Source organism: Vicia villosa, unplaced genomic scaffold (assembly GCF_029867415.1).
Source record: "Vicia villosa cultivar HV-30 ecotype Madison, WI unplaced genomic scaffold, Vvil1.0 ctg.001057F_1_1, whole genome shotgun sequence".
In the NCBI taxonomy this organism is placed as follows: domain Eukaryota; kingdom Viridiplantae; phylum Streptophyta; class Magnoliopsida; order Fabales; family Fabaceae; genus Vicia; species Vicia villosa.
Genome location: NW_026705465.1, coordinates 300,088 through 312,745, shown reverse-complemented (window position 1 = coordinate 312,745; position 12,658 = coordinate 300,088). Strand labels below are relative to the sequence as shown.

Sequence of the window (12,658 nt, the reverse complement as noted above, 5' to 3'; positions counted from 1 at the left end):
GTGTTGTTTTTTTAATTTTTTTTTAATTCTTTTCACTTTCTTCACACACTTCACCAAATTATGATTTATAATTAAACATTATTTAATTAATTAACCACTAATCACAAATTAACTCATTAATTTAGGATTAGTCAATTTTCCTATTTATATTTATTTTACATCTAAATTCATAATTTGATAAAAACACAAAAAAGATTTTTTTAGTTTAACTTAAATTCAAGTTTAATTAATCATTTAATTTGGCAATAACCTTAATCGATTTAATTATTAGACCTATATAATTAGTAAATCATTAACTTTTATTTTCTTCTAGTCATGATTAATTTAATTAGGTTTAGATTTATAATAAAAATTTAAAATTAATAATTAATTTAGATCTAGTGATATTTCACTCATTTTCTCACGATTTTCTCCTCCCATCTCAAATCCCTTGTATGACGCGTGTTTGTTTAATTTATCGATCTTATTTTGTTATTAGAATGTATATAGGTCAAATGTAAAATTATAGTGGACCTTTTTACGTTTCTGCACCTTTAATTCCTGTATTTTTAATTATTATTTTGCTTAGATGTATGATAATTAGGGCGTGTATGGCAAGATAATTTAATCAAACGCTAGCTAACCTAAATACAAGATTAAATGCCCGAATCCAACACACTTGCACGCACTCACCCTTAGGATACGCCCCTCTTGGTTGCCTTCGATTATATGGTCATGTCCCTCGAAATGTAGAGGTACCCATTAGCAAAGGTCCCTCGATATAAAATCGTCACTAAGTCCCTCGATGACCCTCGATTGTTGCCTACGAAAAAGTGACGATCGTCCCTTCGAAATTGCTAAAGGTACCTCTACTTGTTGCCTTCAAACGACCTCGATGACCCTTCGATGACCCTCACGTCCAATATAAACAAGGATTTCTTACTTCTATATAGTATGGATAATCCTGGGAATTGTAAAAATTACAAAAAAAGACCAATTAGTTAGGGTAGTGCTCTTAACCTGCCTAGCTCAATAAAGAATATCTTTTCAATACTATTTCAAAAAAAAACTAAGGCTACGCATTTACGCTAAAGTCCTTATGCCTCTTTTCAACTCAAACAACACATGAGCTAAGCAAGTTAAGAGCCCGTAGATAACTACAGATGAAAAGGGTGCTTGCACCTTCCCTTTTCATAACTTACCCCCCGAGCCCGTTTTCCTTTAAAAAAAGGTCTTTTTCTGTACTTTTTACCTTTCACAATGTTGGACAAATTAAAAGTCGATGGCGACTCATGCTTCCCGCAACATTGTTGCTTATTTCAAATAAAGTCAGTTCACCGAGTTACGGAACTGGCGATTCTGCTGGGGAGTCTTTAAGAGGGTTTTACCTTCGGGATTAGTTCATTATAAATGTTTTTAATTGTTTGTTTGTATGCTTTATTTTTAAGGGAATTGCTGGGGTTTGTTATTGTGTGAAAGATCCTACACTCGGATCTGAGTACCTTAGGAAAATGGCATGAGATCAAGGAGACTGCACAGCGTATACTGATGTGGTTGATCTGATAGCCATCATTAGTGTGACACATTGGTTTGTCCTGGTGTTCCTTGGGATCCGACCTGAGAAAATGCTTGGCTACTGCGTGGTGTCATTAAGCACAAATTCGCCCCTAGAACCTTAGTTGAACTAAACTTTGGCCTTTTAGAAAGTAGCGAGGTGGTTGGCTTTGGTTCCGACTGAAGTTGGTTGATACTCGAAGACATATTGGCTTTGCTCATCTATGGTTTGGTGTTGTTTCCAAATCCTGACCAGTTCATAGACGTGCACGCCATTAAGATATTTTTGACTCACAATCATGTGCCTACTTTGCTTGGAGATATTCTACACTCACTTCACACTCGTATGATGAAGAAGCGAGGAACTCTCATATGTTGTATACCTCTGCTGTCTAGGTGGTTTATTTCGCACCTTCCTCGATCGGTGATGAGGAATGACCAAGGCCAGAAGTGGCATCGGAGAATAATGTCGCTTTCTCACTCTGATATTCGTGGGTGTTCTTTGTCCAAGGAAAATGTTATTATCATCGACCGTTGTGGGAGATACCCTAATGTGCCACTCCTTGGCATAAGGGGGGTATTACTTATAATCCCTCGTTTGCCCTACGCCATTTTGGTTATGCTCGAAGAGATGGTATTCATCATATGCTTATACAAGGCGTTGTGTTCAACTATGAGGATGATCCTCAAGGCCACCGTCAGAAGTTTATACGTGCTTGGGACATGGTGAATAGGATTGACAGCAAGATTTTGGGGCAAAAGAACTCCGTTCCTTTAGAGGCTTACCTCAGATGGGTGCGCACTCGCGCTCAACATTTTGTCATGCCATATCCACATGTCAGACCTGTGATTGTGGAGCCCGAATACGAAGAAGATGTTCCTCAGGTTATTTCTCATCCCGACATGCCTACCGATCTTGAGGAACTGAAGAGATCTTGGATCCAATTGAAGGAAGAAAGGGACACCTTTGAAGCTCAATTCCGCGCCAAAGAGAAGAAAGTATTAGAGCTCACAAAGCAACTTCAGAACGAATAGAGCATCAACACATTCCTTGGGGCAAAGTGAAAGCGTCCTTGGGAGACTTGAAGACCTTCTTTTTTTATGCTTTTATTTTGCTATTTCAGTTTCTTTGTTTGTAAAGCCTAAAAATGGCAAACAATTTTATGTTTTTTTGAACATTATTAATGAGAGTTTCTTTCTTATTGGTTTAAGCAAATTTAAATTTCGAGGTGCTTGAAAACATTGCATAAACATAATCATATCATTCATAAACATTGCATAACAGGTTTCTATGACAAGGTACTCATCTTCTCGCTGTTTATTTCAGCCAAGAAAATGAATCTTCTCGAGCAATCAGTTAAGGATCTGCAAGTACAGAACGCTGAGTTTCAATCCCTGATCTTGAATCTGGCTAAAGACAAGAAGAGCTGAAGACACTCCTTACTAAGAATGAGAAGAAGACTAAGAAGCCCATGGTTGTTTTCAACATGGGAAGAAGATTCCGAGGCCCTCTCAAAAAGGCCAAAGAAGTCGAGATCCCAGAAGAGACTGAACAAGACGACGACGTTAGTGGAAAGGCTGATCAATAGAGCAATGGTTCTATCAAGCAAGATGAAGAAGAAGAAGAATACTACGATGAGGAGGAGTATCCGGAAGATAAGTACAGACAATTGGAGGAGCGAATGAAGGCTGTGGAAGTCCAAAAGGTGCCAGGGCTAGACTTTGAGGAATTAGGGCTCGTCTCAGGAGTCGTGATCCCTCCAAAGTTCAAGACCCCGACCTTTGCAAAATATGACGGAGTCTCTTGTCCCAAACTGCACTTAAAATCGTATGTGAGGAAGATCCAACCTCACGCCGCTGACAAAAAGCTGTGGGATTCACTTGTTCCGCGAGAGTTTGTCTGGAACTCAACTTGAATGGTACTATCAGCTGGAGGGTATCAATATTTGTACATGGGAAGATTTGGCTGTTGCTTTCTATAAGCAATACCAGTAGAATGCTGATCTCGAACCAACTCGTACACAGCTACAGAGTATGTCCGTGGGTCCGAGAGAAAGTTTTAAGGAGTATGCGCAGAAGTGGAGGGATTTGGCTGGCAGAGTTTAACCTCCTCTGGCTGACAGAGAACTAGTAGATATGTTCATGGGTACCTTGACTGGTCCATTCTACAGTTATTTGCTGGGAAGCTCATCAACTGGTTTTACTGATTTGATATTGACTGGGGAGCGTGTCGAAAGTGGAATTCGAAGTGGGAAAATTCAGGTGTCTGCCTCTTCTGGTGTTACGAAGAAGCCCTATAGTGGGAGGACTGAAGCTAATGTTGTGCACAACCAGAAGGGTCGCAACAAAAACGATAGTAGCCAATCTGTTAGGGCTGTCCTGATTTCTACACCAACACCTCGACCAAATCAACAGCAGGGATACCAGCGTAGACAAGACGCGCCTAGAAGAAACTTCACAAAGATCAATATGTCATTGAATCAGGCATGGCAACACCTGCTGAAGGCAAAGATACTTGCACCAATATCTCCACCAAACATCAATACATCTTCTCCTCGCTATGATCCTAATGCAAGATGTGCTTACCATTCTGACTGTGTGGGGCATGACACCAACAACTGTTGGACACTGAAACACAAAATCCAGGATATGATTGACGCAGGAGAAATTGAGTTCGATCCTCCAGAAACTCCCAATGTTATCACTGATCCTATGCCAAAACATGACAGAGCAGTCAATGCTGTTGACCAAGATTCTTATGTTACTAATGTGATGAGCCTGACTACTCCACTCCCTCTTATCAAGAAGAACCTGTTGCAAGCCGGTTTATTTCCGGGTTGTGTTGAAGACTGTTACTACTGCTCGTCTCAGTCAAATGGTTGTGCAATGTTGAAGACTGGCATTCAACGCTTGATGGATAATCGAACGATCTTGTTTGAAAAAATGCCTTTTGTGGAAAATTTGTGTAAAGACCTAGCTCAAAATTTGAAATTCGAAGACGTGTCTGTGATCTCTAAGACTCCTGTGAGAATTCCTACCAAGGGCCCCATAAGGATTACCGTTGAACCCAAGGTAGCTCCTTTGATCATTACCAAGCCTGGTCCAATCCCGTACTCCTCTAACAAGGAGGTCCCCTAGAGTTATGGCAACGATGTGTACATCCATGGTGTGAAACAAGAAGCTTTGAATGATGAGCCATTTAAAACTCCCAATCCCGACGTTGACAATATCGTGGGGACTAGTAAGGTTACAAGAAGCGGAAGGATTTTCTCCCCGGAAATCTCTCCAGATGCCAATACCTCAACCCAAATTCCTGTTTCCGATTCAACTGCTGATGTGCGAGGAAAGAGACCATTGCTGGAACCAGTTCAAACACCAGTTGAAGCTATTAATGAAGAAGTCTCCCAGAAAGAAATGGATGAAATCCTGAAGATCATCCGGAAAAGTGATTATGACGTGATTGAAAAGTTGGGGCACACCTCCTCCTAGATATCTATGCTATCATTGTTAACTTGTTTTGAGGCTCATGCTAAGGCTCTGATGAAATTTATAAAAGTTGCGCACGTGCCACAAGAGATTTCTGTTAATCAATTCGGGAACTGTGTTGCAAGTTTGACAACCAACAACTACCTGGGGTTTTCTGATGCTGATTTGACTCCTGCTGGAAAAAGTCATAACAAGGCCTTGCACATCTCCATTGAGTGTAAGGGCACTACTCTGTCTCATGTGCTGGTGGATAATGGCTCCTCGTTGAATGTGTTGCCTAAGATGGTGTTGGATAGACTTGATTCTGAAGGGATGGTACTAAAACCCAGTAATGTGGTGGTGAAGGCTTTCGATGGGTCGAAGAGTACGGTATATGGAGAGGTTGAGCTCCCAATCAGAGTGGGTTATCAGACTTTTAACTCCTTGTTCTATGTGATGGATATCCACCCCGCTTATTCCTGTTTGCTTGGGCGCCCGTGGATACATGGGGCAAGTGCTGTGACATCTACTTTGCATCAGAAGCTAAAGTACCCTGCAAATGGCAAGATCGTCACTGTGCATGGGGAAGAAGAGTATATGGTTAGCTATGTGAATGAGTACAAGTATATCGAAGTGAACGGCGAATTCATCGAGACTCCTTGCCAAACTTTTGAATTGGTTCCTCAGGTTATCTCTGCTGCCAAGAATGCTCCTACTGTTCCTAAAGTTACCTGGATCCCTCCGACAATGGCTTCTCTGAAGGATGCTAAGGTTGTAGTTGAAGAAGGTGGTTGTACTGTTTGGGGCCAACTCATTGATGTTCCTTATAAGTCCGACAAGCTTGGTTTAGGTTGTACTACTGGAACTCAAAAGAATAATTATCACACCCGTCCTGGAGGATTAATGTCTCACTTCTTCAGCAAAGGAGTCAATGTTTTAGAAGACGGGGAAATCAACTGCAACCTAGACAAGTGGATCTTTCCTACACCTGACCATGGGCTGAACAACTAGAAGACCGAAGATGTTATCTCTATCTCCTTTAACCAGGAGTAATTGCAATTTTTCCTATTTTTTATCGTTTTCTGTTCCAAGTTTTGGTTATGTAATTCAAACAATAAACTTTAAAGCCATGTGCCTTTCCCGGGGCACAGTGGTCCATTTGTTAGGGCTTGTCATTTCATAATCATATTTTCATTCAAATAAATCATTGGATGTTTCATATTCAAATATTGCGCTCTATGTTTTTGCTTTTTTATATTATTGAATAGCTATGTGTTCTTACACACACCCACATAATACACTGCAGATTCACATCCACTTTGGATCCCATTGATAACGACTCTGCTACTGCCAATTATGACTTTGATAATCCGATCTGCCAAGCTGAGGATGAAGGCGAGGAAGATTGTGAAGTGCCTAGAGAACTTGCCAGACTCTTAGAGCAAGAAGAAAGGACTATACAGCCACACGAAGAGCCGATTGAAGTTGTGAATCTTGGTACTGACGAAGAAAAGAAGGAAGTCAAGGTAGGCGCTGGTTTGGAAGAGAGTGTCAAACAGAGACTGATCCAGATGCTACAAGACTATGTTGAGATTTTTGCTTGGTCTTACGAAGATATGCCCGGCCTTGACACTGATATTGTGGTGCACCGCCTACCAATCAAGGAAGATAGTCCTCCGATCAAGCAGAAACTACGAAGAAGTAGACCTGATATGGCCAAGAAGATTAAAGACGAATTTGAGAAACAGTTTAATGCTGGGTTTCTGAAGGTAGTGAGTTATCCACCATGGATCGCCAACATTGTGCCGGTACCTAAGAAAGATGGGAAAGTCAGAATGTGTGTTGACTATAGAGATCTGAACCGAGCAAGCCCAAAAGATGATTTTCCGCTGCCTCACATTGATACACTGGTGGATAATACTGCACAATGCAAAGTGTTTTCCTTCATGGACGGCTTCTCTGGTTACAATCAGATCAAGATGGTACCAGAAGACATGGAGAAGACAACATTCACAACACCTTAGGGGAATTTTTGTTACAAAGTGATTCCTTTCGGTTTGAATAACGCAGGGGCAACATATCAGCATGCAATGGTGACCTTATTCCATGATATGATTCACCAAGAAATAGAAGTGTATGTAGATGATATGATCGCAAAATCCGATACAGAAGAAGAACACCTCGTCCATTTGCAAAAACTCTTTGACAGGTTAAAGAAATACTACTTGAGATTGAATTCGAACAAGTGCACTTTCGGGGCAAGATCCGGTAAGCTCCTAGGGTTCGTCGTCAGTAGTAAAGGTATTGAAGTCGACCCGACCAAGGTTAAAGCTATTCAAGAGATTCCTGCACCACGTACTGAGAAGGAAGTCAGAGGTTTCTTGGGACGTTTGAATTATATTGCAAGGTTTATTTCTCACCTGACAACCACTTATGTACCAATCTTCAAACTATTGAGGAAAGATCAAGTGGTAAGATGGAATAACGAGTGTCAGTTAGCTTTTGACAAAATCAAGGAGTATCTCCAAGAACCTCACATTATGATGCCACCAGTTGATGGAAGACCTCTGATAATGTACCTAACAGTGTTAGAGAACTCAATGGGGTGTGTACTGGGGCAACATGACGAGTCTGGTCGAAAAGAGCATGCAATATACTACCTTAGCAAAAAGTTTACCGACTGTGAAACAAGATACTCACTGCTCGAGAAAACTTGTTGCGCTTTGGCATGGGCTGCTCGCCAACTGAGACGGTATATGTTGAACCATACCACTTTATTGATCTCTAAAATGGATCCTATCAAGTATGTATTTGAGAAGCCTGCTCTCTCCAGACGAATAGCAAGATGGAAAATGATATTGACAGAGTACGACATCCAGTATACCACACAGAAGGCAATCAAGGGAAGTGTACTAGCCGATCATTTGGCCCATCAAGCGGTAGATGACTATCAGTCCATGAATTTTGAATTTCCAAATGAGGATATCATGCTTGTTACTGACTATGAAGAGCCTGGTCCGGATGAAGGATGATCGGTCACCATTTCTACTTAATTTCGTCATAAATTCGGCATAAGATCGTCATACTTGGTAACACTTTGTGGTTGTTTTCAAGAGTTTTTCATTGATTCCTTTAATATTAGTTAATTTCTTGCATTATGTTTTTATGCCCTTTATCATGTCTTTTTAGATGCTTTTGATCTCACTACTTGGTGGTTGTAGGTTAATTCTAGATCAGATGGAAATTTCACAAGTATTGGTGTAAAAGAAGCTGAAAATCGTGACAAGCGTGTAGTATTTTGATCATAACTGGAGCTTCGTAACTCGGAATGACGCGGTTCCGGTGGCAAAATTTCGCTAACAAAAAGGGATACAACTTTGATGTTTAAGTCAAAGCCAAATTATGAAGGCAGAGGCTGACACGGTCAGACCGTGTCAAGTGACACGGCCATGTCCAACCTGCTAAAGAATTCTCCCCAAAAGTGGCAGAAGCTGACACGGTCAACCCGTGTTAAGTGACACGGGCGTGTCAGCTGGTGGGGATAGAAATTCTAAAATTTTCTATTTTTCTATTTTTAAAGCACCAGGGGCATTTTGGGTGTTCTCTCTTGGACCTGAAAACCTAGAACAGATTAAAAGTGATTTTGAGACAAGAGGAGAGGGACTTTTTGCATCATACGATAGAAAATCACAGAAGAGAGAAGATAGCTTCATCAAGAGTTTTGGAGACGGAGGGATTCAAGGGTTTCCACCATTGAAGATCAAAGTCACCATTATTTTTGAGTAATGTCTACATTCTTTATTATGTCTTTCTTGAATATTATGACAGGCTAAACCCCCCAATGCTAGGGGGTGGTCCTGATTTGGTTTTTGTAATAACGATGAATTTGTGATTTCATCAATACATTGGTTTATATTATTCAGTTAAATTATGCAATTTTCTTCATGTTTTCTTTATCGGTCACATAAGGATTAATCCATGGCTAACAAATACAGGACTGTAGTTGTTAGGGTTTGTGCATAATTTGATTATAGTGGATATCACCTAGGACTAGGGATACCCTATAATTACCACATAATCTTGATTATATAAAAGCTTGGTTTCAATTTAGGTTCCTAAGGACTTAGGATTTAGGTTGGAAGACCAAAGGTTTTCTCACTAAAGGCTTAGGAGGAAACACCCTAAGGATGTGGTAACTGAATGTTATGAACTTTTTGAAGAGATCTTAATTCTGAGTGTTACATGCCAAATCAACCACTCATCCTAGAATCTCATATATTTGATAACAAAAATCAATTTATTTTCTCGTTATTTTTTCTTTGCAAGGATTTAATCCACCAAAACCAAAACATTAGTTTTTGTTCAATTGAATCATACTTTAAGAATCTGTATTTCCTACGCAGTCCTTGAGATCGACATTCGGGGATTTTCCCCTATTATTACTACAGAGGCAAAAATAGTACACTTGCTATTTTTCCGATCAAAGGACCTGAACCAGGATCCCGATGGACTATGGTTTTTGACGGAGCTTCGAACGCACTTGGTAATGGTATTGGTGCTGTGATTATTTCTCCCAAAGGTGGTCATACGCCGTTCACAGCGAGACTATGTTTTGACGGCACCAACAACGTGGCCGAATATGAAGCGTGCATCATGGGTCTCAAAGCCGCAATCGACTTGAGAATCAAATTTCTAGAAGTATATGGGGACTCAGCCTTAGTAATCAGTCAGATCAAAGGAGAATGAGACACAAAACATCCCAATCTCACCCCTTACAAGGAGCATGTGTTGACCTTGATCCCTTACTTTGAAGAAATTACTTTTGAGCATATCCCGCGAGAAGAGAACCAGTTGGCAGACGTGCTGGCTACCATGTCATCTATGTTCAAAGTTAGGTGGGACAATGAGGCACCCATGATCACTATTGAAAGATTGGATGAGCCGGCACATTGTTGTGAGATTGTTACAGAAGAGGTAGATGAGAAGCCTTGGTTCTGTGAAGTAAAGAGATACCTTGAAGCTCAGGAATATCCTGAAGGGCCATCCATCAATGACAGGAAGTTCCTAAGTAGGTTATCTACCAAGTTCTTCCTGAGTAATGGGATCTTATACAAACGTAATCATGACTCAACTTTGCTTCGTTGTGTGAACAAGAAGGAAGCAGAAGAAATAATGAAAGATATGCATGACGGTATTTTTGGAACTCATTCCAGCGGACATACTATGGCTAAAACGATTTTGAGAGCAGGCTATTACTGGTCCACCATGGAGACTGACTGCCACCATCATTCCAGGAATTGCCAAAAGTGTCAAATCTATGGTGAAAAAGTGCAAGTACCTCCGATTCCACTAAATGTCTTGACTGCTCCTTGGCCTTCCGCAATGTGGGGCATTGATATGATCGGAGAAATCAAGCCTACTGCCTCCACTAGGCATCACTTTATCCTCGTGGCTATTGATTACTTTACAAAGTGGGTGGAAGCGGCCTCATTTGCTTCAGTAACCGAGAATGTTGTGGCTCGATTCATCAAACATAATCTCATCTGTCGGTATGGCATCCCTGAAAGGATTATTAAAGATAATGGTACTAATCTGAGCAACAAGATGATCACTGAGCTCTGCACGCAAATCAAGATCAAACACCACAATTCTTCCCCGTATCGACCAAAGATGAATGGCGCAGTGGAAGCCGCCAATAAAAATATAAAGAAGATTGTACAGAAGATGACGGTGACATACAAAGATTGGCACGAGATGTTACCATTTGCTCTTCATGGTTATCGCACTTCTGCACGTACCTCAACTGGGGCAACTCCTTTCTCATTGGTTTATGGTATGGAGGCAATCTTACCTATCGAAGTTCAGATTCCTTCCCTGAGAATTATGAAAGATGCAAACTTGAGCGAAGACGAGTGGATCCAGACTCGACTAGATCAGATAAACTTGATTGATGAGAAGAGACTTGCGGTTGTATGTCATGGGCAATTGTATCAAAAACGTATAATCAAAGCATTTAACAAGAAGGTCAAGCACCAGGCATACCAAACCGGTGACTTGGTAATAAAGCGTATTATCCTTCCACAAGGTGATCCTAGGGGCAAGTGGACTCCTACGTACGAAGGACCATTTGTGATTAAGAAAATATTTTCCGGCGGAGCCATGATGCTTACCACAATGGATGGCGAAGACTTCCCGCGCCCTGTGAATGCGGACATAGTCAAAAAATACTACGCATAAAATAGACCCGCTAGGTTGACATACCTAGGCAAAAATAAGGGCATCCTGACGAACCAAAAAGGTTCGGGCAAAAATTAGGGATATAAATACAAAAAATGTACACCCGACAAGTCGAAAACCTGAGATGGCGGCTTGGGCAAAAAAGGGTATCTCGGTGGGCTGAAAACCTGAAAAGGCGGTCTAGGCAAAAGTTAGGGATTAAAGCGTACGACTATGTCCCATTGGATCATCACTCATCGATCCCCAGTTAAATTTGTTACCAAGGTCAAGTTCAAACGGCACTAATCAATGCAATCGTCTCTTCCAACAAGCGAGGGATGAGATACTCGAAGGCCTAATGGCAGTAGCTGGGTCGAAACCCAATGAGATCATTTCCACATAGCTGTTTTCCTTATTTACTTTGTACTTCTTTTCAAAAAAATTGCACGACGATTTCCTCTTACTAGGAATTCTGTCTCCTTGTACTAATTCGCCTATTTACGGCCTTTTTACCAAATCAATACAAATTGTTTCAAGCTTACTTTTTCATTTTCTTTTTTTGAATACGCAAGCGTCCAATGATAATTTTGAATGAACATATGCATTGTGAATATGACCAGTGTTTACCAAAAGATTCTTATATTCACATGAAACAGGAAAAGCAATCGAATAACACCTGAGTCATCCAGATGTCCTCCCAGAGCCAATAGTATGGAAATATCCCCACAAAGCATTCCTCAAGAAATGAATCATTCTCCTACAAGGATGTATGCCTCGAGCATAAATCAAAAATCCCTAACTGAATATTCTTGCACAGAAGACAGGAATCCGCAATACAATCGTGTTGTTATCAGCTCCAGCGGCAAATAAGGATTTATTTTCCATGCAAAGAGCCACTATATAGGGCTATCAATAAGCATCTACATACACATACCCATACATCATGCATCTACCTCCATGCATAATATACTGTATCATGGTGAACACAAACATAACATGCGAAGATTCTCATTTATTTTGAGAGCTTCATACTACAATACAATACATGCATCATGACATTGCATAAAACTAACTTTGTCTTTCAGGTCGACCAACCGGCCAGGAAAATATCATCAACAAAATCAATCACTATCAAATATACAGTCTGGAAGCTTGAACCCCAGAAGCTCGAAAAGATTTGCTCCAGAAGCCTGAACCCTGGATGTTCTGAAATCTACGACAGATATGTTTCGGAAGCTTGAACCCCGAATGATCTGAATTCTACGACAGATATGTTCCGGAAGCTTAAACCCCGGATGATCCGAATTCTACAACAGAAACGTTCCGGAAGCCTGAACCCTGGATGTTCTGAAATCTACGATAGATATGTTTCGGAAGCTTGAACCCCGAATGATCTGAATTCTACGACAGATATGTTCCGGAAGCTTGAACCCCGGATGATCTG

The 12,658-nt window shown here is 40.7% G+C and overlaps 1 protein-coding gene across 1 annotated transcript; it reads left to right on the top strand.

Moving 5' to 3' along the window:
* The first annotated feature begins 3,675 nt into the window (after nucleotides 1-3,675).
* Nucleotides 3,676-5,022, top strand: LOC131632969 (uncharacterized). The gene is made up of 2 exons (XM_058903677.1): nucleotides 3,676-4,605; nucleotides 4,672-5,022. Exons 1-2 carry the CDS (start codon nucleotides 3,676-3,678, stop codon nucleotides 5,020-5,022), a joined length of 1,281 nt encoding a protein of 426 aa, XP_058759660.1.
* Nucleotides 5,023-12,658: the final 7,636 nt, after the last annotated feature.

Excerpts from the sequence above, each read along its gene's own strand:
- LOC131632969 (XM_058903677.1), top strand. The coding sequence starts at position 3,676 with ATGGGTACCTTGACTGGTCCATTCTACAGTTATTTGCTGGGAAGCTCA. Across the intron at positions 4,606-4,671 it reads GGATTACCGTTGAACCCAAG|AGTTATGGCAACGATGTGTA; the intron begins GTAGCTCCTTTG and ends GAGGTCCCCTAG.